This window comes from Electrona antarctica (assembly GCF_951216825.1).
Source record: "Electrona antarctica genome assembly, chromosome: 10".
Taxonomy (NCBI): Eukaryota; Metazoa; Chordata; class Actinopteri; order Myctophiformes; family Myctophidae; genus Electrona; species Electrona antarctica.
The window spans coordinates 1,747,315-1,771,981 of record NC_136791.1 but is presented as its reverse complement, the minus strand read 5'-3'; the positions used below and the strand labels follow the sequence as shown (position 1 = coordinate 1,771,981).

General features: G+C 45.2%; 2 protein-coding genes across 3 annotated transcripts; both read left to right on the top strand.

Moving 5' to 3' along the window:
* Positions 1-1,420: 1,420 nt before the first annotated feature.
* LOC306931485 (optic atrophy 3 protein homolog) lies at positions 1,421-1,903 on the top strand (the record flags this gene model as incomplete). Its single annotated transcript, XM_079512884.1, has 1 exon — positions 1,421-1,903. One exon carries the CDS (start codon positions 1,421-1,423, stop codon positions 1,901-1,903), a length of 483 nt encoding a protein of 160 aa, XP_079369010.1.
* A 6,767-nt stretch (positions 1,904-8,670) lies between these two features.
* On the top strand, positions 8,671-21,932 carry LOC306931396 (proteasome activator complex subunit 4A-like). 2 transcript variants are annotated; one of them, XM_079512778.1, is made up of 5 exons: positions 8,671-9,373; positions 13,886-14,026; positions 15,042-15,158; positions 16,288-16,344; positions 21,481-21,932. In XM_079512778.1, the coding sequence occupies exons 1-5, from the start codon at positions 9,177-9,179 to the stop codon at positions 21,896-21,898; spliced, it is 930 nt and encodes a 309-aa protein (XP_079368904.1). In that variant the 5' UTR covers positions 8,671-9,176; the 3' UTR covers positions 21,899-21,932. The 2 variants fall into 2 exon arrangements, with proteins under 2 accessions (XP_079368904.1, XP_079368905.1); XM_079512779.1 differs by lacking the exon at positions 16,288-16,344.
* The last annotated feature ends 2,735 nt before the right edge of the window (positions 21,933-24,667 follow it).

Here is a 24,667-nt window from a genome sequence, read left to right as displayed (position 1 = left end):
TTCTCAAAGCAGCCATCTGAGAAGTGGTTATCACACAGACGTGAGTTGTTGAAAACCCCCCCTTCTTCAAAATGTGTGAACTCCAGCCATTGTTTCCGAAGCCACGGATATAGTTCCTTATGAGGAAAGGGGAACAGTGAGTTGAAATTCGCACAACCAAACACACAGCGACGATGTTGAGGCATGATGTCGAATCTCCAAATTCTCCGAAGTTGGAAAATGTTCCTGGGGTCTTCTATTCCTTCAGAGGGTTCCGAGGCTCTGAGGTGGAGGGTTCCCGGCTCTGTCGACTATATTCTCGGCCAGCTTCCGCGGGAAGACTCGGTCCTTCCTCCAGAGAGTTCCGGGCTCTTGCGTGGAGGGTTCCCGGCTCTGTCGACTATATTCTCCCACAGGCTCTTAGATGGAGTGTTCCCGGTACTGCGGGGACTGCTTGTTGCTATAAAAGTTGCTATAAATCTCGATCTGATGAAAACAGTGTGCTAAACATAATACCGACTACTACTCTGTATCGCAATTTTCGCGCCTCTCGTCTGCCTGCCACGCCTCCGTTTATGCGTTGAGGCGCCAAAGGGGGTGTGTAAAACTGACGTGAAAATCCCTGGTCATACATTGGGGGGGGGGGGGGGGGGGGGGTGCGTGCGTGTGTGTGTGTGTGTGTGTGTGTGTGTGTGTGTGTGTGTGAGTGTGTGAGAGTGTGTGTGAGTGTGTGTGCATGACCAGCTCTCACTGCGGACTCGGCTACGCAGCCGAATAGAACAGCGGTACATTAGACATGCACTGCGGGGAGGAGAGCGCTCAGAGCGGGCAGAGCTAACAGCAGACAGTCCGTAGTCCGTAGTCCCGCTGCGGGGCTCAGAGCGGGCAGAAGCAAGTTGGTGACCGGGGGAACGTGGGACTCGAGCCCGAAATTTGCGCTTGTGCTGCATTTCCCCTAAAAAACCCCACGCAACCCTCAATTGCATTCTAACTAAGAGTTTCGATCGAAAAAATAATTTTTTGAATGACACTTTCGCCCAGTATGGAGCTAAACGTGACCTCAAAACTAGTAGCCTGAAATGCGCTAGCCACTCAGCTCGCCTAGGTGCTAGGTCACGTCAGAGCCTGAGATACAGCCGCGTGCAGGTCGAAACCGTTTTCATTCAGACCACGTGATGTACAGTATCAGCAATATTAATTTCGGGGCATGTCGTTCCCCCTTTAAGCTGCTCGCAGCCGAGAACGTGCGCAGCTCTTTTGACCGTCTGGCAGCACCTTATATAAGAGCGGGTACAACCCAGATATTCTCAGACAGGAATCCAACGACCCAGACAGATATCGTCGTGTCAGAGATTTCTGCATCCTGGTTTAAGTCCTCACCGGGTCCCCACCGGACACCCAGCTCTAACCCAGCTCTATATAGTTTGAGTAGTTATTCAAAATGGTGGTCGGCGCCTTCCCCATCGCCAAGCTCGTCTACCTGGCGGCTGAGCAAGCGGTTGAGTGGCTGAGCAAGCCGGTGGCCAACGTGATCAAGGACGCCGCCAGACGGAGCGACTTCTTCAAGACGTACGTGTGCATGCCTCCCGCGCAGGCCTACCGCTGGGTGGAGACGAGCTTCACCAAGACCAAGACCAACCCGCCGAACGAGGAGGTCGTGGAGCTCGGCGCCAAGCTGCTCGGGGAGACGGTGATCTTCCTGGTCGGCGGAGGCTGCGTGGTGCTGGAGTACAACAGGCAGGCCGCCAACTCGCGGTGCAAGGAGTGTCTGAAGTTGGAGGAGGAGCTGAAGTTGCTGAACGGGATGCTCGCGGGTCTGCAGGCCCGGATAGGAGAGCTGGCCGTGACCACGGAGACGCTCTATGCACGGCTCACGGAGGTCAACGGGATACTGCAGTCCAAGTCCCCCCCGCCCAAAAAGTAGGCCCGGTTAGAGTTCTCATCGGGCCCGAAATTTGAAGCCCGGCACGGCCCGGCCCTAACTGGTTCAGCCCGAAGCTCGGCCCGACCCTAAAGATTACCATAATGTTAGGCCCGAAGCCCGATAAAGCCCGAAAAAAAAAAAAAAAAGAACGCCACTTTACAGTAGGTCTGCTTCAAAAATAGCAGACCTACAAGCTCATAGCACGCCACTCGGTGGTGCGCTATGAGCTTGTAGCTTGCAGGGGTCTGATCTCAGTTCCTATTGTTCACTGTTCATCCTCACAGTTGGTATAACATTGCAATTTGAAACAAACAAACAGTAATTTTTATTTTGTCATCTTCCTTAGGACATAATTGAAGCTTTTGAGATCACAGTGCCCATGATCCCAGCAAATAAATACCAAAAATGTTGAATGTTGAACTTCATGTTTTTTTGTTGTTTTGTTATTGTTAGGGCTGGACAAAAATATATCAAAACTGTTCTGTAGGATAATCGATAATCGAGAAGTGGGGTTTTTGTGATATTGTTTTATTTCCAACCCCCTGTATTATTTTTTTGTTGTACAATGGTGGTGTACAAAAATAGTGAAAATAGCTGATCTACAAGCTCATAATGCGTAGCATCGCGATGCATTGTGAGCTTGTAGATCTGATATTTTCACTTTTTGTATTTTTCCTTTTTTTCTTACTTACTTACAAATGTGCTCTAAGGCATCAATAAGGTTCCTCCACCTATCACGTTTTTTGGCAAACACCCCCATCTCCAGCAGCTCAGCCTCTACAGTTCAAACACCCCCATCTACAGCAGCTCAGCCTCTACAGTTCAAACACCCCCATCTCCAGCAGCTCAGCCTCTACAGTTCAAACACCCCCATCTCCAGCAGCTCAGCCTCTACAGTTCAAACACCCCCATCTCCAGCAGCTCGGCCTCTACAGTTCAAACACCCCCATCTCCAGCAGCTCAGCCTCTACAGTTCAAACACCCCCATCTCCAGCAGCTCAGCCTCTACAGTTCAAACACCCCCATCTCCAGCAGCTCAGCCTCTACAGTTCAAACACCCCCATCTCCAGCAGCTCAGCCTCTACAGTTCAAACACCCCCATCTCCAGCAGCTCGGCCTCTACAGTTCAAACACCCCCATCTCCAGCAGCTCGGCCTCTACAGTTCAAACACCCCCATCTCCAGCAGCTCAGCCTCTACAGTTCAAACACCCCCATCTCCAGCAGCTCAGCCTCTACAGTTCAAACACCCCCATCTCCAGCAGCTCAGCCTCTACAGTTCAAACACCCCCATCTGCAGCAGCTCAGCCTCTACAGTTCTGTGGCAGATGATCTTAGGTCAGCCTTGTTTCCTCTCTGGGGGCATTCGAAGTACGTTGTATTGTTCTTTAAATCGTTAGGGGCAAATGTTATTTGTGATATTGATTTCTAAGTCATATTGTCCAGCCCAACTTTAATTGGTTTTTCTTTTGTCAAATATTGAATAATAAAATAGAGAAACCAGTGAGTGTTTTTTTTCTGTGACTCTGAAGTGAATGCCTTCTGAACAGTAGAGCCGTAGCAATGATGTTCATTGTTTTCTTATTTATTTGTTACAGTTTTTCATTGTAAAAGACAGTATTGTGTTGTCATGGTTCCAGTAAACTCCCCTAAACTTTTCTAGTGACTGAATTAAGTCTGGCAGACAAGTGAGAATAATGTATGCCCAACAGGCCACAATTTATTTTGATCGTGTGTGATCGCCCCATTTCAAGTCCCAACGGTCTACACTACAGTCTTTGATCGCCCCATTTCAAGTCCCAACGGTCTACACTACAGTCTTTGATCGCCCCATTTCAAGTCCCAACGGTCTACACTACAGTCTTTGATCGCCCCATTTCAAGTCCCAACGGTCTACACTACAGTCTTTGATCGCCCCATTTCAAGTCCCAACGGTCTACACTACAGTCTTTGATCGCCCCATTTCAAGTCCCAACGGTCTACACTACAGTCTTTGATCACCCCATTTCAAGTCCCAACGGTCTACACTACAGTCTTTGATCGCCCCATTTCAAGTCCCAACGGTCTACACTAAATGGTAAATGGTGCATTTATATAGCGCCTTTATCCAAGGCGCTTTACATAGATTGTGCATCAATTCACCCATTCACACAAATTCATACACCGATGGTGGCAGAAACCATGCAAGGCACTAGCCAGCACACCGGGAGCAATTTGGGGTTCAGTGTCTTGCTCAAGGACACTTCGACACTAACTCTGGGGGAGCCCGGGTTCGAACAGGCAACCTTGCGGTTACCATCCAGCCACTCTACCCCTGAGCCACCGCCACCCACACTACAGTCTTTGATCAAATACAAATCAATGTAAGTTGGCCCAAGAATGTGATAATATACCCAGCACCCAACTAAAAAATCAGATGGAAAAGTTCCATCCTTTTTTAAAAGCAAGAATCTGCTACAAAAAAAGAACAAGATACATCACAAGAAAAGCTCTCAAATTCAACAGTCAGGACCAACTAGATGTGAGCTGAACTGGAAACAATCTGATATACTGTACATATCCGCAATGTGACATATATATGATATAGTCGTCTGTACTGGCCTGATTTAGTACCATTGCAATTTGTGTTATTCCATCCACAGACGAGGCTCTGTTCTGAACACCACTGCCCTTATGTATGCCCTTCACTGAACAACCACTTGAGGTCACTGTTGCTCTAAGAAGGTAGCAGACTGTGCTCTCCCCTATTCAAAAATCACTGGCAAAATGTAGGTGGGAAAGTAGTAAGTGAGTCAGTGATTTGATTGATTGATTTATTAACAGTTTGCAGAATTACAGTACATTTCAAGTACAACTCAATACAAAAACTGTTAACAGTGAGTGGACGACACCATAAAGCATTACACTTGTTTACAATAGGGCCCACCATTTTCAATTCATCAAAACATTTAGAGACGTACGAAAATACACAACTATATAGTCAAAAATAAATCATCATAGGAGGTAAAAAGGGAACAGAAACATGAGGGGAAACATTGGATTCTTTAATCCATTGATAAATACAAAACATGCTTCTTCACAAAGTAAAAACAATTGCAAGAGATCCCCCCCACCTCCCAACTATACACAGCTACAGGGCTTTTCTTATTTTAAAACAAGCTCCCAGACAGTGTGCCTAGTCCAGGGCTGCCTACATTGGACTGTGTGAATCCAGGGGATTTTTTAGAGGGACTCCCCAAGTAAAGTGGGGGGTCTGGGCTGGGGGTCCTCCCCCAGAAACTGTTTAACAGAGTTTCCTGTGTTCTGGTGAAAATATTTGGTACAACACAAAAGAAAACAGGCCTACAGAGATTGATTTACTGAAACAACGTAAGACTCATCTTTAACCTAACCATTCATTATTTATGTGAACATAGTCTGCATGATGATTGCATGCACTGCCCACAGTGCCCAGTACCCCCAAGCGGAGGGTGTACTGTCCAGTACCCCCAAGCGGGGGTGTGGGGTTTTCCCCCCAGAAACCCCCCCCCCCTGTGTTCTGGTGAATTTGGGAACTTTGATACCAAATCCAAGGGAAATTACAATGCAGGAGTCCTGCAGGATCCAGGAGGGTGAGGGAACATAGGGGAGCGTACTCAAGTTCCCTCAACCCTATGTTCCCTCACCCCTAAATAGACCCTATGTTATGTTTCCACTCTTGTCTGTCTGTCTGTCTGTCTTGTCTGTTATCAGACAACCAGGCCAAAGGCATGGGGAGAGTATGTTTTGTACTCCGTCCGTCCGTCCGTGGACAGCTAATCTCTAGCACCATTGGCACACAGCACCACAAAAACATTGCCAGAAATGGTCACGGGCGAGGAACAACTGATTAAATGATTAAAAGTTCTTTTGAAGTTGACCAAATTCAGTTGGGCCAATAAATAGGGTATGGTGGTGTGCATTGCAAATACAACATTTTGTGAACGGGATGCTCTGAATTGTCTTCTGGACACATTTTCTAGTTCTAAATAGTCTCAACATTGTATGAGGTTGTAAGTCATTATAATAATTCAATATCTTGTAGTGGTGCATTCAATTAATCGATATGGCGATATATCGATCAAAAATCTGGACGATTGGTGAATCGATCGAGAGGTTGTTGTATCGATACGGCAATAAACGGTACGAATTATCGGGTGACGCAGTGTTGACCAACGTACCTCTGTTTAATGTTATCAAAGCCCCCATTGCAAGTTGCAATGCACTCCCTTCCCAGACCCCTTGTTAGGATGTTTAGACATTTTATTTTTAATTTTCAAGATCTCACAGGCCTGAAAGTGCTTTATTGTAATTGTGCAACATGGTCATTATTTTTAATAAATGTTTAATCGATATATAGCGATATATGTATCGTGGCCTCTGTATTGTTTTAAGTTGTCATACATGATAACCAGTAAGACGCCTGAGGGCAAGAAGCGTGCACGCATCCTGGGTGACAGCAGATTGCTGGGCGAGCGTTGGCGCTTTGAAATGGGGGGGTCAGGTCAACATATCCGCCTCGGTGACAGCAGACTGCTGGGCGAGCGTTGGCGCTTTGGAATGGGGGGGGGGTAGGTCAACATATCCGCCTCGGTGACAGCAGACTGCTGGGCGAGCGTTGGCGCTTTGGAATGGGGGGGGGGTCAGGTCAACATATCCGCCTGGGTGACAGAAGACTGCTGGGCGAGCGTTGGCGCTTTAGAATGGGGGGGTCAGGTCAACATATCCGCCTGGGTGACAGCAGACTGCTGGGCGAGCGTTGGCGCTTTAGAATGGGGGGCAGAGGCGGATTTACCGTTGGGCTAGGGTGGGCTGAAGCCCGGGGGCCCCCGACTAGGGGCCCCCCAAAAAAAATAATATATATATATATATATATATATATATATATATATATATTTTATTATAAAATTGTAAAGTGAAATCCAATTCAAGTGAAATGTGTGTATTGTTATTGTATTTAGTTGTATTATGGTTAAACCATTGAGAGATTCTGCCTGTCTGCCTCTCTTTTTAGGGGCCTGGGTACCCCAAAATGAAAACAAAATAGCCCAATTTTTTTTTTGCCAAATCGCGGGACGCGCTGCTCTGCCGCGCGCCCCAAGGGGGGCCCTCAAATTTGCTCCAGCCCGGGGGCCCTCAGCAAGGTAAATCCGGCTCTGATGGGGGGGTCAGGTCAACATATCCGCCTGGGTGACAGACCTGCTGGGCGAGCGCTACATGGTGCTTTGGCATGGGGGGGTAAGATCTTAATTTTCGGGCCTGTTGAGAACTGTTTTTGAGAAAGTTTTCGCCGGCTGCCGGGGATCGGCTGCACTAATGACTTTGGGGCGGGCCCGTCTAGAGTTTAAATGGACAGTTATCAGTCAAAAGGGAGACATCGTAGGGGAAGGATCAACATATGGAATGTCAGAAAAGGGCAGCTCCATATATGGAGATGTAAGGGTTTGAGGTTTGAGGTCAGATGTAGAGTTGCTGGCCAATATTGATGACATCAGGGATCTCCATATATGGGCTTAATATTGACATCATCAGGGATGATCTCCATCCCTGATGATGTCACGTGCTCCATCCCTGATGATGTCACGTGCTCCATCCCTGATGATGTCACATGCTCCATCCCTGATGATGTCACGTGCTCCATCCCTGATGATGTCACGTGCTCCATCCCTGATGATGTCACGTGATGTCACGTGGCCGACCAACCAACACACTGACGGGAAATGCACGATTCCATAGTTAAAGGTGTTATAGTGCTTTACAAGATCCATTATAAATGTTGTAACAGGTGACGTTGACCCTAACAGCACATTATGGAAGACGTTGGAAGACGTTGACCCTAACGGCACATTATGGAAGACGTTGGAAGACGTTGACCCTAACGGCACATTATGGAAGACGTTGGAAGACGTTGACCCTAACGGCACATTATGGAAGGGCCATATGTGACACTGAAGTAATATAGCTGCTGAGGGAATATAGGGTCTAATTTGGGGATGAGGGAACAGAGGGTTGAAGGAGATAGGGCTGAGGGAATAGGGGCTAATTTGGGGATGAGGGAACAGAGGGTTGAAGGAGATAGGGCTGAGGGAATAGGGGCTAATTTGGGGATGAGGGAACAGAGGGTTGAAGGAGATAGGGCTGAGGGAATAGGGGCTAATTTGGGGATGAGGGAACAGAGGGTTTAAGGAGATAGGGCTGAGGGAATAGTGGCTAATTTGGGGATGAGGGAACAGAGGGTTTAAGGAGATAGGGCTGAGGGAATAGGGGCTAATTTGGCTAAAAAAACAACGTTAGGGATTGATTGAGGGAACTGGCATGACCCTGTTTGTTAAATCATCTTCAAAAGGACCACAATGGAGAAAAAAAGCTTTCAATCTTTTTGACTAAAATGCACTTGCTTTTACTTTGGGATTAAATAAATTATTTTGGTGGATTATACAACTCCCTGTAATGTTGATTTAAACAACAATTGAACAAACAAATAAAACATAAAATAAAATTAACAGAAACAATATGTATGTGTAGGCTATAGGCCTATATATTAGCCAGGGGAGGTTGTTGATTTTGACGTGTCTGTCAGGAGTATATTTTGTTTTGTAAGAAAAAAAGAAAAACGTAAGCTATTGTTGGCATTATGGTCGATGTAGTTTCCATGACTGCGGAAATGACGGTTTGTGGCAACGTTTTAGCTGTTTTTTTTGTTGTTCCATCTATTCTCGCGAGATGGTCTTTGATGTCGTCGGCACTTTGCAGCAGGACCGATCATTCGACGTTGACAGTCCTTGGGCTTCAGATGAATGTGTTTTTGTCTCGTTAGCAGCAGTACTTGCCAGTGAGCTAACTTTCGCTAACGTTACATATAGTTAGATTTAGTAGTAGGGTGACATTTAAAAAGCTGTAAAAAAAAGAAAAGAAGACGACTATAGTGCCAACACGTTCTCTGGACGTACTTTTATTTATTTTTTCCTTCAGCCTTTAACACTTCAGTGCGATGCCATTGAGGACAGTGTGCTGTCACACACGGAGGCAACATTAACTTCCAGCTAGCCACCGGCTAAAGCTAACGTGACTTGGAACTTGTGCGAGTCGGCGGCTAGCGTGTTGGCTAATCAGCTAGCACCATCCAGGGAAAGTGGCTAGCTAGCATTATATAGCATTACTGGCCAGACCTGCACCCGGCGGGACGACTCCGTCCAACCCGTGAAACAACAACAACAGTCAACAACAACAAACAAGCTTCGGAGAGCGATCGTAACAATGACAAAAGTCGCGTCTGACACGCTAGGATTCGTCCCCCAGAAAGACATAGTCTACAACAAACTTCTGCCGTACGCCGACAGATTGGACCAGGAATCCAATGACATCCTGTGTAAAATCAAAGGCAACCTGGCCCGGGCGGTCCAGCTCCGGGAGATATGGCCCGGGGTGCTGTTCTGGACCAGGAAACTTTCCACGTAAGTGACCGTTGGTTATATTAGTGGCCGTTCTTCGGCTCCATTGCGTTCCGATCATCACTTCCCTTAGCCCCATATGTGCCCTCTCCCTACGCTCATTCTGTAGCTCCAAGCTACAGAATGAGCGTAGGGAGAGGGCACATATGGGGCTACACTTCCCTAAATATTAGCGACAGCTATCGTCAGTTTCGAGTCTTTAAATCATCAGATAACGTATGTATGGTTGTCATCCAAGTCCAACTATAATATGTCCCCCTAATGTCTGCCACCCACCATCAAAGTTCACAACAATAAGCCAACACACCGTACGGTACAATCTCTTCTAATTCTTATTGGACACTAGTTTTGGTTACATGTGTACACTTTCATTAGTTACACATGTATATAAATGGAACACTTTTCTTTGTGTCTTTTGTCCAGTGTGAACACATTAGGTTCATAGGGTTGTTGTAATAATCAGATTATGACAAATTAGTAAATATAATCAGCCAAGAAATGTACATGCCGGAAAAATGTTGAAGTTATTCTAGTTGTATTGTCAAGGAAGCATAATTACATGTTATCAATTTTCAACCCCCGCCCCATATAGCTACCCCACCCCCAGAGCTCAGCAGGACAGTCTGGGTCTCCTTTCTCAACACAGACACGGTGTCTGGGGTAGCAGGTGTCTGAGACACCTGCTACCCCAATTCTCACCTCAGCTTCCGAGTCGGACTGACTGCCCCTTCCCATGCCCAGGTCTGCTAGGGATGGGAGGGGTGGGCACTGCAGGAGATGTTGGTGCTGTTGGTGATAATATTAAGTTATCCCCAGAAAAGTACATTTGGGGTTTCTTTGCCCTGTAACGCCCACAGTTCCAAGTAGACCCCATGATTACACGTTAATATGATCATGCTATTTGATAAAATGTGTTTTTATTTTAACAGAATATATTTTGAGAAAAAGTTTAACTTTGTGTGTGTGTGTGTGTGTGTGTGTGTGTGTGTGTGTGTGTGTGTGTGTGTGTGTGTGTGTGTGTGTGTGTGTGTGTGTGTGTGTGTGTGTGTGTGTGTGTGTGTGTGTGTGTGTGTGTGTGTGTGTGTGTGTGTGTCTCTGACCCAGACGCGTTATTATGTATCCCACTAACATTCTAGGAAAGCCCTGCTGTGATTGGCCAGTAGTCGTTGTGATTGACAGTTCTTGTTTTTGTCATTAGTCCTACAACCTATCTCAAACCCTCTGTTTAGACAGTTTTTGGTTTAGACTAGTCATTGGTTAGACCAGTCATTAGTCCTACAACTACAACCTATCTCAAACCCTCTGTTTAGACAGTTTTTGGTTTAGACTATTCATTGGTTAGACCAGTCATTAGTCCTACAACTACAACCTATCTCAAACCCTCTGTTTAGACAGTTTTTGGTTTAGACTAGTCATTGGTTAGACCAGTCATTAGTCCTACAACTACAACCTATCTCAAACCCTCTGTTTAGACAGTTTTTGGTTTAGACTATTCATTGGTTAGACCAGTCATTAGTCCTACAACTACAACCTATCTCAAACCCTCACCCTAAACCTAACCTGTCACGGGGCAGCACACCTAAACCTAACCTTAACCCATGTCTAACCAATGACTAGTCTAAACTAAGTATGCACCCCCCTAAGGCTAACCCAAACGACCTATTAACCTCAGTAAAACTATGCCTTCCCGGGAGCCAATCAGACACATGGTGAGGCGGGTCTACCCTAGAACGTTGGTGGGATTCATAATCGACCCAGACCTGCGTATTCAGGAAGTGACGGACAGTAATCATGTGTTGCGTGCTGCAGCCAGGTTATCTCAGCCACTGCCTGTTTATACGACAGCAGGTGGCGGGACACGTCTCGTATTTCTCATTTCTCAATCGAAACCGTTGGCACAGGCTCTGTGCTGTCACTGTGCGCGTGTTGACACGGTCACAAACTGTGAGTGAGGGGGAGGGAGGGGCTGTTCCATGTGTGTGTGCGTGTGTGTCACAGTTGGAGGGAGACCTTTCCATTTAGGAAAGAAGAGTCTATTGGGAGAACACGTGGCTGGTGTTGTCGCAAAAAACACCATTGGTCATGACACTTCAAAATAAAACCTGCATTTCTTTGCAGTTCACTTTAGTGATGTAATTTTTGAGCGGTGCCAAACCGCTCCAATGAGTGTATGTCTGTAGTACGACCCATTGACCCCTGCAGCTGATTGGGGTCATATTGGGGTCATCTACTGTTGAGCAGCCTAAAGGGCCATTCACACTGAGTAGTTTAACCCATTTTGACCTGAGATCAGATTCTATAAATATCTTCTACATCCTGACAGTTTTCTGAAAAAGCTATGTTTCTATGTCAGTCGTTCTTCGATTTTTCAAAAATAGCAGATCTACAAGCTCATAGCGCGCCACTCGGTGGCGCGCTATGAGCTTGTAGATCTGCTATTTTTCAATAGCTAAAGCATAACACAATGCTAATACCAAAAGGGGTTCCCGCCCAAAATGGGATAACTAACTGCACCCCACCTGCACCGCTCAGTTCAAACCGGACTTTTTTCATGAACACATTTAGCATTTCAAATTAATCGCATGCGTTTATGTGTTTAGTGCCATAATCTCACTTTTCTGAGATGTGGAACATATAAATGAACTATTCAAGTCATTTGGAGAACACGTGCCAAACTTTGTTGATTTTTGTGTACCGGTAATTGTATTTTGGCCAATCTTCATTTGTGTTGGAATTAAATTGGTACTTAAAATATAAATATATATATATATATATCATTGGGCGGCAAATATTCCAAATGGGATATCTCATATAACCAATGTTGATTATTATTATTTTTTTTAATCTGTCCCAGTCCTGTAACTGTTGCTGGCAGATATCTCTGTCCAATTGTGAGTCACTGCCGGCTCCGAGAGATGGAGAGTCTGCTCTGGGGATGACCCAGATTATGACTGCTGGTATCAGCCTATGGCTTTTCACTAGAGAAACCACAATTCTAAGGCGGTTCAGACTGGCAGCACAACCCCATTTTTTTGACATCCAGATTTGAATCAGATTAAAGTCTGAACATGGGGAAAGTCTTTTTGAGAATCAGATTTGATCACATTGATTCCTAGGTGGTTTGAAATCAAATAGGATTTCTAAATAATGTTTCTCAGTCTGGACACTCGGACATTGAAGCCTGACGTATCCCTGGGTGTATGGTGACGTATCCCTGGGTGTATGGTGACGTATCCCTGGGTGTATGGTGACGTATCCCTGGGTGTATGGTGACGTATCCCTGGGTGTATGGTGACGTATCCCTGGGTGTATGGTGACGTATCCCTGGGTGTATGGTGACGTATCCCTGGGTGTATGGTGACGTATCCCTGGGTGTTTAGGGTGTATGGTGATGATGGTATCACTGTTTGTCTGCTGGTAGACGTGCTACTTTAACTCATTTAGGCCTGACGTAAAAAAATAAAAATAAAATACTTCTAAATTCTGACATTTTCTGAAATACCTATGTTAAATACCTGTTTCTATATCAGTGGTGCTCAATATTTCATGTCAAGGACCACAAAAATGATATTTTTAATTGGCCACCGACCCCCATCTGAAAATATTTTATTCCAGGAACCCCTCAGAAGCAAAGAGTTGAGTTAAAAACGTTCGCTCTGAAAGAATATATATTCAAAGATTTGCGCCACATTTTCACGAATTTTAAAAAATAGCAGATCTACAAGCTCGTAGCGCTCCACTCGGTGGCGCGCTATAAGCTTGTAGCTCTTCTATTTTTCAACTGCTACATTTTTAAATAATGGTTAAAACACCAACAGGGGTTCCCGCCCAGAGTGGGTTAATACACAAATCCGATCTGATCACTTGCAATGATGTCAGTGTGGACAGTCAATTTTAAGATCATATTTGATAAACAAACCAGATTTCTCTGCTGTCTGAATAGTCAACTTTTTAACATCTGACAATGTCTTTTTTTTCCAAATAGGCCAATGCCATGTGTAGTTGAATAATGTAATGTTACATCTTTTCAGTCAAATGTAAACATGGTCCTATTCGGTCATGATTATCCCTCCCATGTTTTGCATGTATTATAACAACAGGAGGACATCTCTCATCATTGCTGTATGTAGTACAAATGGAAGTCTTTAGCATTTCACTGTCCAAAATAACATGTATACTATAGTAAGTAGCCTTGCCGAGCCATGAGGCCCATAGGGCAGGAGCCTATCTCCTGTTTCTGTAGCGTGAGGCAGCTTGATGTACAACTAAGTACACCCCCTGGACATGACGCTAGTATGTCGCAGGGCCTTACCCCCAATCCAACCCTTGATGCTGAGTGTCAAGCAGGGAGGCACTGGGTCCCATTTTTAGAGTCTTTGGTATGACCCGGCCGGGGATTGAACCCCGACCTCCCAGTCTCAGGGCGGACACTCTAACCACAAGGCCACTGAGCTGGTATACTGAACACTGAACATGTATACTATAAACCGTCCTAAATCTGTACTTCTTCTTTAGGTACATGCGCTTGTATGGACGGAAGTTCAGCAAAGAAGACCATGTGCTGTTCATCAAGCTGCTATATGAGCTGGTGACGATGCCCAAACTGGAGATCAGCATGATGCAGGGCCTGGCCCGTCTTCTTATCAACCTCCTGAAGTATGATTTTGCCGATTTTAAAGCTCTACTCACTATTGCTCAGCAAACCTACACACAGCATAGCACAGCACACAGCCGATTTCCCTTTATAAGTATTACTTTAACCCATTTTGACCTGAGATCAGATTCTAAAAATGTCTTCTACATCCTGACAGTTTTCTGAAAAAGCTATGTTTCTATGTCAGTGGTTCTTTGATTTTTCAAAAATAGCAGACCTACAAGCTTGTAGCGCGCCACTCGGTGGCGCGCTATGAGCTTGTAGATCTGCTATTTTTCAATAGCTAAAGCATAACATAATGCTAACACCAAAAGGGGTTCCCGCCCCAAAATGGGTTAAAAGAGGAAACTTACAGTGTGATGATGTTAATCTTTTCAACGACTTTTGAAAACCAAGGCCCTACATTTTCCACTGCCAGTTGGCTGCCATCCTCATAATTATTTTTGAGGGGCATCCTCAAAAATAGGATGGAGCCCCATCCTATGTCCAGCGTTGAGGGTTTGTGCAGTTTGCACACACACACACACACACATTGAACGCCATTGACAATGAATGGCCAGCTTTGAGTGTTGAACAATTCGAAACTGGCCTCCGTAAAATCTGAATCCCCCCACCGCCCACCCCCTTTTCCCCTCACTGTATATGTTTCTTTTCCCTTTTTACCTTCTTTATGATGAATTCCTGTTCTGTTCTTTGACTATATAGAAGTGTTTATTTGTACGTCTCTAAATGTAAACAAGTGTAATGCTTAATTGGGTCGTCCACTCACAGTTAACAGTCTTTGTATTGAGTTTGTGCTTGAAATGTACTGTAATTCTGCAAACTGTTAATACATATTTCAATCAATCAATCACAAACATTGAAGACGAAGGTGAGGACGCAAATTGTGACTGGCCGGAATGTGATGATGTATATGATAAGAACGCCCCTCACTTCACACGTGTGTGATTTTTTGTTGTTGTTGTGAATGTCATGTTTTGTGTGTCTCAAATTCTCTCAATCGGATCTATCTATTAGGAAGAAAGAACTTCTCTCGAGGGAGGACTTGGAGTTGCCGTGGAGACCTCTATATGAGCTACAGGACAGGATCCTTTACTCCAAGACCGAGCATCTGGGACTCAACTGGTTTCCCAAGTAGGTCCCTGGATGCTTTCAACCTGCTTTTATGGTCTACTCTTACTGAATCTTACAGACATGTTGTACCTGGAGGCAGCATTGAATGCAAAACTAACGTTTAATTCTTCTTAACCACTTGAGAAATTGGGGGGAACATTCCCAGAAAATAGCTAATCTACAATCTCACAATGCAACAACACGCTGTGAGGTTTGTAGATCAGCTATTTCCGCCGTAGAGTTTAGATTGGGAAAACAGGCAGACTTAACTAAGTATCAGTTTATCAAGTATAGACGGTTCAAGTGGTTCATCATGTATCCACAACTTTACTTTAGTTATAGTGTTTGGTGATATTAGCCCATTCTTTATAGTGTTTGGTAGGATATTAGCCCATTCTTTATAGTGTTTGGTAGGATATTAGCCCATTCTTGGCGGGAACCCCTTTTGGTGTTTCAAGCATTATGTTATACTTTAGCTATTGAAAAATAGCAGATCTACAAGCTCATAGCGCGCCACCGAGTGGCGCGCTATGAGCTTGTAGATCTGCTATTTTTGAATTTTTAAAAAAATGCGGCACAAATCTTTGAATAGGTATATATTCTTTCAGAGTGAACGTTTTTTTTACGTCAGGCCTAAATGGGTCAGAATAGCAATATTTGTTAGGGTCCCACATTTGTGCTTACATTTACATATTACAGTACCTGTAATACTGCAGTCTTTTAGGGCAATATTTAATTTTAAATGCCTTCACCCCCCACCCATATGTGCCAGTTTGAACAACCCCCTATCCCATTCTTCCAGCAAGCAGTGCGAGGTGCTCTTTTATGGTGCTATGGGAACATTGTGTGTTTCTCACAACAATGCCTTGTACAGTAGTTGCTATAGTGCATCACCATTAATGTACAGTAGTTGCTATAGTGCATCACCATTAATTTACACCTGAGGAAAGCAAGCTGCCTTTGACTCATTGCCAGTTCAAGTAATACTATAACCATCTGGTTATGATGTATGACCAGTATTCAGCCTGACTACAAAATGCTGAAAAATGATGATTAATAAATGTGTATACTGTTTATTATGTTTATAGCGATTGGCGATTTGTAGCCAGCTGAATGTGTTCTTTATGCCTTTGTCTCCTTTCACATTCAGTTCTCCACGGGCTCATTCTTCCTCTAAACTCGTAATGCTAAAATTGGTTCAGAGGTGGTAAGAAAAATATTTCTCTTTGTGTTTTTATTTTTGAATTCATCACTTTTTTGAGGTACTTGTTTTATGAATATGTTGCATGTGTAAACGAGAGCACACTGGACCCCCCCCCCCCCTCCCCCACGCAGCTTGTCCTGATGTGACAGTACTAGAGATATCAGTACCATATCAACTAGAGATATCAGTACCATATCAATGTTAACATTTCACTCATATTGGAGACTGTCGCACTGCAGCTAACAGACTTTATACCCCCCCCCCCCTCCCCCCCTCAATCCCCTCATCTCATTCTCAGCCATATCAGATTCACCTTATCTTCAGCACAGTATGTTGGTTGGTTGGTTGGTTGGTTGGTTTTATTTTGTTTAATCTATTTTAAATTCACCAAGCGATTTTCCCAATAAGCCACAAGACTATAAATATTAGCATATCTATATTTATACGATATGTGACTGACTCTGACACCGTTGGTTGGTTAGAAACGCATCACAGAAATGTCATGATCTTTGGTAAAATGTGTCGTGGGTTCCTCACCTGACCTGGAGTTCTGCATGTCATCCTTCCTGTCTCACTCTCCTGTCAATTTCCATTTTCCTGTCCCAGTTAAAACATTTGGTGTTTAAAATCAGAAAATAATGAAATTCTCATTTCAGTGTTGCAACAATGTTGCATTTCATTTCAGAGGTGGAACATTTTCAAAGATGTAATGATATGTTGGCGCAGAACTAGTGCAGATTAGGGTGTATTCTTCCCTCCACTCTTTCCACCTTGATGAAAACTTATTGGAAAAACAACTTGTAGATGTGGTGCCTCATAATAGAGTAGCATAAAGATAGATTACACGTGAGGACATACAGTAGAAAGCATGTTAATGCAAATGTCAGACACACAAATGCCTCAACATTGATTGCCTACAGGGCACCGCTCCACATATTCGCCTATACCTGCAGCCTAGCAGTCAGAAGTTGCTCATTGCTTCTTTATGAATTAATCTAATCAATGTAAGATAATGCATACAAGTTTACTTGTGCATTTGGCGATATACTGAATTTAGTGGAACAGGTCACATATTAGTCCACTTGCCAGAATGTGAACCCGGACATGTTGAGTACACCAAGGTTTTATGTTAGAAATGTTGAGTATGGGTCCCCAGCATGTAGAAACTGCCAGATGCTAACTTGCATATGTTGAGCAATTTTCATAATTGGCATAATGTGCAGACCTGCGCACAGGCGGTGTGCATGCGTCGTCAAAATTCATTCCACGCTGTCAATCGAGCGCCGGGAAGCGCTTCTGCGTACCAACAGCTGGGGGCGGGGCACCCAGAATGATTATTATGGCCAGAATACTAGTACATTCTGTGGCGAGAGCATTTACCACCGACTGCCACTCAAAGTGGCTACTGGCCAATCACAGCACGTCTTGCACAATTGTGGCCAATCACAGCACGTCCTTACTCAAACGAGGGAGGATTCCATGCTGCTTGCTGCTGGGAGGAGGGCGGTTGACAGGAGTTTACTACTGACAAATGGTTGGGCTTCTCCGTTTCAGATAGCAAACTACTGTAGTCCCCCCGGTGTAAATGCTGCTGGATGCTTTGCACTCTTCCCATTCGCCGCTGTGCTTGTGTTTGTTTTCCGGGTGCTGGAGCAGCATGGTTGCTTCAACTTGCTTGTGTGCGATGCCGTCTCTCACAGCCTAGGCACCGGCCACCTTTTTCAGGTTTTAGTTCCGACGTAGTGGAGTGGGAAGAGTGCAAAGCATTGCGGACTGGCACTGCTGCTGCACAACATGAAGCTTATCAACACCGTGTCCCGACATACTGTCCCTTATTATCGTAAAGTTGGGTAGTGTACACCGTTTATTTTTGCACCGAGGAGCCATGTGTGTCTGACTGTACGTCGCCTCGGCTAAAAACAAAAGGGAAGCCTGACGTATGCTTCGCCGTACCATGTGTTGCATGTTAAAAAAAAATAGCTGATCTGCAAGCTCACAATGTGTCGCCTCCGCAACACGTTGTGAGCTAGTAGATCGGTTATTTAAATAAAAAATTAAGAAAAGTATCTAAATATTGCTTTGATGCTCATATTATCCTTAGGAAGTATTAAGTTGTTTTTATTTATTAGAATATGCATTCCATAGGGCTGGACCACACATGGACCTAGAGGCAATTTGCAACTCTAGATTATTTTAATAATGGGATGAATCTAGAGTTGGAGTCCATTGACTCCCCACTCATCCAGTTGCAATAGGCCTCCATTGACTCCCCACTCAAACAATAAATATCGTTTTGCTATAAGTTATTCATGCATCCCTCTTTTATCCATCCGGCGAGACGGGTCGCTGCATTTTGGGAGCACCAAGTAACTCCTCCAGGTGCTCCTCTGAGTACTAGACCAAAAACGTTGTGTGCAGCCCTGATAATATGTGACCATACCATTAACAACCTATAGAAGGCAAAATATTCAAAATGTCATCATGCTTTATGTAGCATGTGATGTGTCGAACTAGGGGGATTTCATGATGCTGAATCCATTCCAAGCATTAGTTTTTAAAAAAAACACTCATTGGGCTAAAAACAGCCATGCCCACTTGTGATGACGTCAATGGCCGTTTTTAGCCCAATGAGTCAGAGTGTTCTTTTGCTAAACTAATGTTTGGAATGGATTCAGCATCATGGAAACTCCCTAGTTTGACATGTCACATGCTACATAAAGCATGATGAAATTGTGAACAGTTTGCCTTCTATAGGTTAATGGTATATTAACACATATTATGGCAATTATGAAAATTGCTCAACATATGCAAGTTAGCATCCAGCAGTTTCTACATGCTGGGGACCCATACTCAACATTTATAACCTTGGTGTCCTCAACATGTCCGGGTTCACAATGGGGCTCTATGGGCTGGCAAAGTAGACTATATCTACATACAACTACCACATAGCCTATAGCCCTAGCAGCAATGGGATTATTCAAATGTACATAGTGGCCGTGGGATCGTGAGGCCAGTGCCAGTCAAATGCGTGCATTTTAATCAAATATTATACGCTGCCGAGATTGTTTTATTACCTTTAGATCATACGCTGAAGTATCTGGGCTTTTGATCGGCGAAAATCCGCCGAAGATAGCTTGCGCCGTGTGTTTACTTCCAATCGCACCACCCGCCATCTTGCTACGCAACATGTCGGGTGGTGTGAGGCGGTTGTAGTCAGACAAAACCCCCGTTCACTTGCATTGGACTCAATTTCCCAGAAGCCCTAGCAGCCCAGCGAATGTGTCGATTTCCGGTTTCGACATCATAACATGAAGCTCTCTCCCCCTGCTCCGCGGCAGAGACAGAGTTTCTTTTTAATTATTAAAATATGGCGATTTAGACACATACAACAAATAGCGGGGATGTCGTATTAAGCAGGGCTTATCGTTTGATCAATCAATTTAAAGCAATCAAGGTGTTAAAATGTGAGTAAAAAAATATATATATTGTTTTTAATTACCGGATTAAATGACGTTAAAGAAAGACAGATCTTTACGTTCTGGAACAGGCGGGCGATGGAGAAATATACGGAATTCCACGTTCCTGGCATTAATACGGTCAAAATGTATCGTTAGTTGCGAGTTTATGGTTAGGCCCTAAAATAATGACGCCTATGCCCGGGGAATCATTTTGGCTATATCTATATCCGCTATACAGGTATTACAAAAATATCGTGGAAAAGTTCATTTTCTTCCATATAATATAATTCAAAAAGTTAAACTTTCATATATTCTAGATTCATTGCGCATAAAGTGAAATATTTAAAACCTTTTTTTTTGTTTTAATCTTGATTATGGCATACAGCTCATGAAAATAAAAACATCCTTTCAAAATAATATTTTTTGAAAAAAAACATTTATACTACAGAAATGTTGAGCATCTGAAAACTATGTTACTTTATGCACTCAATATGTGGTCTGGGCTACTTTGAAACAAATTATTTCATCAATGGGGGTTATGGGGCGTAGTGGCACTGTTGAGGTGTTATGGAAGCCCACATTCATTTGATAGCAGCTTTAACCCATTTTGACCTGAGATCAGGTTCTAAAAATGTCTTCTACATCCTGACAGTTTTCTGAAAAAGCTATGTTTCGATTTTTCAAAAATAGCAGACCTACAAGCTCGTAGCGCGCCACTCGGTGGCGCGCTACGAGCTTGTAGATCTGCTATTTTTCAATAGCTAAAGCATAACATAATGCTAACACCAAAAGGGGTTCCCGCCCAATTTATATTGTTGAATCTAGTGTCTCACACCTTCCTCTTCACAATACAACCTAGATTCTCTGTGGGGTTCAGGTCAGGCCAGTTGGCTGGTCAGTTAAGCACAGTAATACCATGGTCAGCACACCAATTCCTAGTAGTTTTGACTCTGTGGGCAGGTGCCAAGTGCTGCTGGAAAAGTGAATCAGAATATCCATAAAGCTTGTCAACATACGGAAGCACACAGTGCTGTAAAAACATCCTAATAGGTGGTTGTGTTTGTTGACCTAATACGTGGTTGGTCCACTGACAGTGAAAACATCCTAATAGGTGGTTGTGTTGACCTAATACGTGGTTGGTCCACTGACAGTGAAAACATCCTAATAGGTGGTTGTGTTGACCTAATACGTGGTTGGTCCACTGACAGTGAAAACATCCTAATAGGTGGTTGTGTTGACCTAATACGTGGTTGGTCCACTGACAGTGAAAACATCCTAATAGGTGGTTGTGTTGACCTAATAGGTGGTTGGTCCACTGACAGTGAAAACTTCACCCTGGAGTCAACACACACAGCCATCTACCAGGATGTTTTAGAGCACTTTGTGCTTCAGTATGTTGTTGACAAGCTTTCTGGAGAGACTGGTTTTATGTATGTTCAGTATGTTGTTGACAAGCTTTCTGGAGAGACTCCATTTGGTACAGGACATGTTCTACTTGCCCTCAGGTCATGGCCACTTGCCCCCTAAAAATATCGTAAAATTTGAATTACCGTTTTAACGAATTAACCCATTTTGACCTGGGAACGATTCTATAAATGTCTTCCGACAGTTTTCTGAAAAGGCTATGTTTCTATGTCAGTCGTTCTTACGGACATTAATAAGTCTCTCTCTCGGCCCACAGTTACGACGTCTCCATCCTGACGTCGGCCCGCCACGACGGCTCCATGCTGTGCCACGACCTTCCCCCTGCCCCCCACCACCCCGCCCTCTACGCCATGGTCCAGAAGCCCCACCCCTCCTCGCTCCTGCTGCTGCCGCCGCCCGGCGGCGACATGGCCGTGATGATCGAGACCAAGAAGGACGAGGCGGACCGCGACCGCGACAGCGGCGTTCCCTACGACACGCTGCACATCTACGGCTACGAGGGGCCGCCCGAGTCCCTGGCCGGGACGCTCAGCTCGCTGGACGGCTCCTCGTCGTCAACGGCCTCCAACCAGGACTACGACTTCCTCCAGGACTGGGGGCCACGCTTCAGGACCCTGGCCCAAATGTACGGGGCGGACGACGAGGGGTCCGACGAGCAGTACTCCCCTTACTGAGGGACGGACGGATGGATGGATGGATGGATGGGGAACGGCCTGGGTGGGGGTCTTTGAGGGAGGGTTAGGGTTCCAGGGGATAAGGAGGGGGGGGGGGTCCCCAAGAAAAATGATGATTATTGGTAGTTAGCCCCACTGCGCAAACGATCGGTGAACCAATAGAGGATCACACCGCCACCTTTAGTTAAGCGTTATTCATAGTCTGATCTATCGGTGGTGAGGTGACCACCGCAACTACAACATGACGTCACGGAGCCGCGGTGAAGAGCAAACCACCGCTCGCCCCAGAGCCCTTCTCTCTGTTTTGACTCACCACCACTCCACATTATTACAGCTCCGGTGGTCACCTCACCACCGGAGCGGTGGTCACCTCACCACCGGAGCGGTGGTCACCTCACCACCGGAGCGGTGGTCAGCTCACCACCGGAGCGGTGGTCACCTCACCACCGGAGCGGTGGTCACCTCACCACCGGAGCGGTGGTCACCTCACCACCGGAGCGGTGGTCACCTTACCACCGAAAATCCAGACTATAGGCCTTTACTGGCTGGCACCCCTCTAGAGCAGAAACCACACAGACTGGTCCACGCCCCTCTAGACCAGAAACCACACAGGCTGGGCCACGCCCCTCTAGGCCACGCCCCTCTAGACCAGAAACCACACAGGCTGGGCCACGCCCCTCTAGACCAGAAACCACACAGGCTGGGCCACGCTCCTCTAGACCAGAAACCACACAGGCTGGGCCACGCCCATCTAGGCCACGCCCCTCTAGACCAGAAACCACACAGGCTGGGCCACGCCCCTCTAGACCAGAAACCACACAGGCTGGGCCACGCCCCTCTAGGCCAGAAACCACACAGGCTGGGCCACGCCCCTCTAGGCCACGCCCCTCTAGACCAGAAACCACAGGCTGGGCCACGCCCCTCTAGGCCACGCCCCTCCAGACCAGAATCCACACAGGCTGGTCCACGCCCCTCTAGACCAGAAACCACACAGGCTAGGCCACGCCCCTCTAGACCAGAAACCACAGGCTGGGCCACGCCCCTCTAGGCCACGCCCCTCTAGACCAGAAACCACACAGGCTGGTCCACGCCCCTCTAGACCAGAAACCACACAGGCTGGGCCACGCCCCTCTTTTTGTTTTTGAGGAGCGCTGACCCCTCTAAAACATGGCTTTTGAAGATGACATCATAATGGCAGCCAGTTATGACGTAAATCGTTTGCCAGCCAAGTCTAGGACGTTAATGTTTGTTTAGAGCATTTATTTCTAACTTCAATTCCTGTATCGTTCCACTTTTGCCGCGACCGCTATTGCATTTTCAACACATTTTTTTTGTTTGTTTGTTTGTCAGTATTGTCAATATATAATTTGCATGCAAGCTGCACAATCTTTTTCTTTTTTGTTTGTTTAATGATTGAGGCCTTATATGGGACAGGCTTCTCCCTGTATCTTCATTTTATTTTAAATTATAAATAAATCTTCATCATTGTGTGAACAGAAAACTGTCCTGAAATGCCCAGAACAGTACAAGGCTAATTTAATTTAAATACCAACTCTATTTATTTGGTTTGGTCTTAATTTGGTTTCACGGTCTGGGGCGTGTGAGTTAATCTGGGATAGTTTACACGAGACATGTTTTTTTATAAACACCAATTTCAGGGTAATATCCAGTGTATTATTGTGCTTCTAAATATCCTCAGCCTAAAACAACCCAACGTGTGGTTCTTCTCCTACACGTTGGTCACGGTATTGAAGGCCTGTATATGCAAATATTTATACGTTATAAAAGCAACACAAAAGTGTTAAAACGTGAGTGAGAAAAAGTAGCACTTAGTATGAGAACGGTTCTCCTAAGCCCTAACCACACCAAAGGGTCCAAACGGTTGTGAGGAGTTGCATGGAGACCCTTTGGTGTGGTTTGGCCCGTTGAATTCAACCAGTTGAATCACTGGGACGACGTGGGTCAACGTGCAACAGGACACATCACACCACTGGGACCACGCTAAAACCGTCTTGACCCTTTGGTGTGGTTAGGGCTTTACACGTACGTACTAACCCAACATGATGCATTATTCCAGCTCTCTCTCTCTCTCTCTCTCTCTCTCACTCTCTCTCTCTCTCGCTCTTTGTTGTGTGAATCGTACCAGCAGATATAAACCAGGTGTCCGTCATCATGGAAGTGAGTCACACGGACGTACACAGACAGACAGACAGACAAGGACAGGCAGGCAGGCAGGCAAGACAACACAGTCAGTCAGTCAGTCAGTCAGTCAGTCAGTCAGACAGACAGACAGACAGACAGACAGACAGACAGACAGACAGACAGACAGACAGACAGACAGACAGACAGACAGACAGACACATAGAACAGATAGCAAAACAAAAACTACTTGTTTTTTTTCATGCTGTGAACTGAGAACCAAAGTGTCTGTGTTGCTACTACTACTACTACTACTACTACTACTACTACTACTACTACTAAGCTGCAGATGCGATGTAAACAAATGGAGCGTTGTGAGCTTTGTAGCTCGTCTATTTTCACTACTACTTACTTTAGAGGACAAAAAAAAAAATGTTTTGAATTCATGAAAAATGCACTGAAAAGGTTCCAAGAATCTCTAGAACGTTCTAGATCACTGGACCCAAACTTTTTCATGTCAAGGGCCCCCCAAATTGACACTAATCAGCCCGCGGACCCCCATTTGAAAAGATATGCCAGGGACCCCCATTAGAGAAGATTTTTACGGATCTAGCAGTAATTCTCAACCCG

What these genes read in the sequence shown, in the direction of transcription:
- LOC306931396 (XM_079512778.1), top strand. Translation starts at nt 9,177, where the DNA reads ATGACAAAAGTCGCGTCTGACACGCTAGGATTCGTCCCCCAGAAAGAC. An exon ending in CTTCTTATCAACCTCCTGAA is followed by an intron (nt 14,027 to 15,041) that starts GTATGATTTTGC and finishes TCTATCTATTAG; the next exon opens with GAAGAAAGAACTTCTCTCGA. An exon ending in CTAAAATTGGTTCAGAGGTG is followed by an intron (nt 16,345 to 21,480) that starts GTAAGAAAAATA and finishes CTCGGCCCACAG; the next exon opens with TTACGACGTCTCCATCCTGA.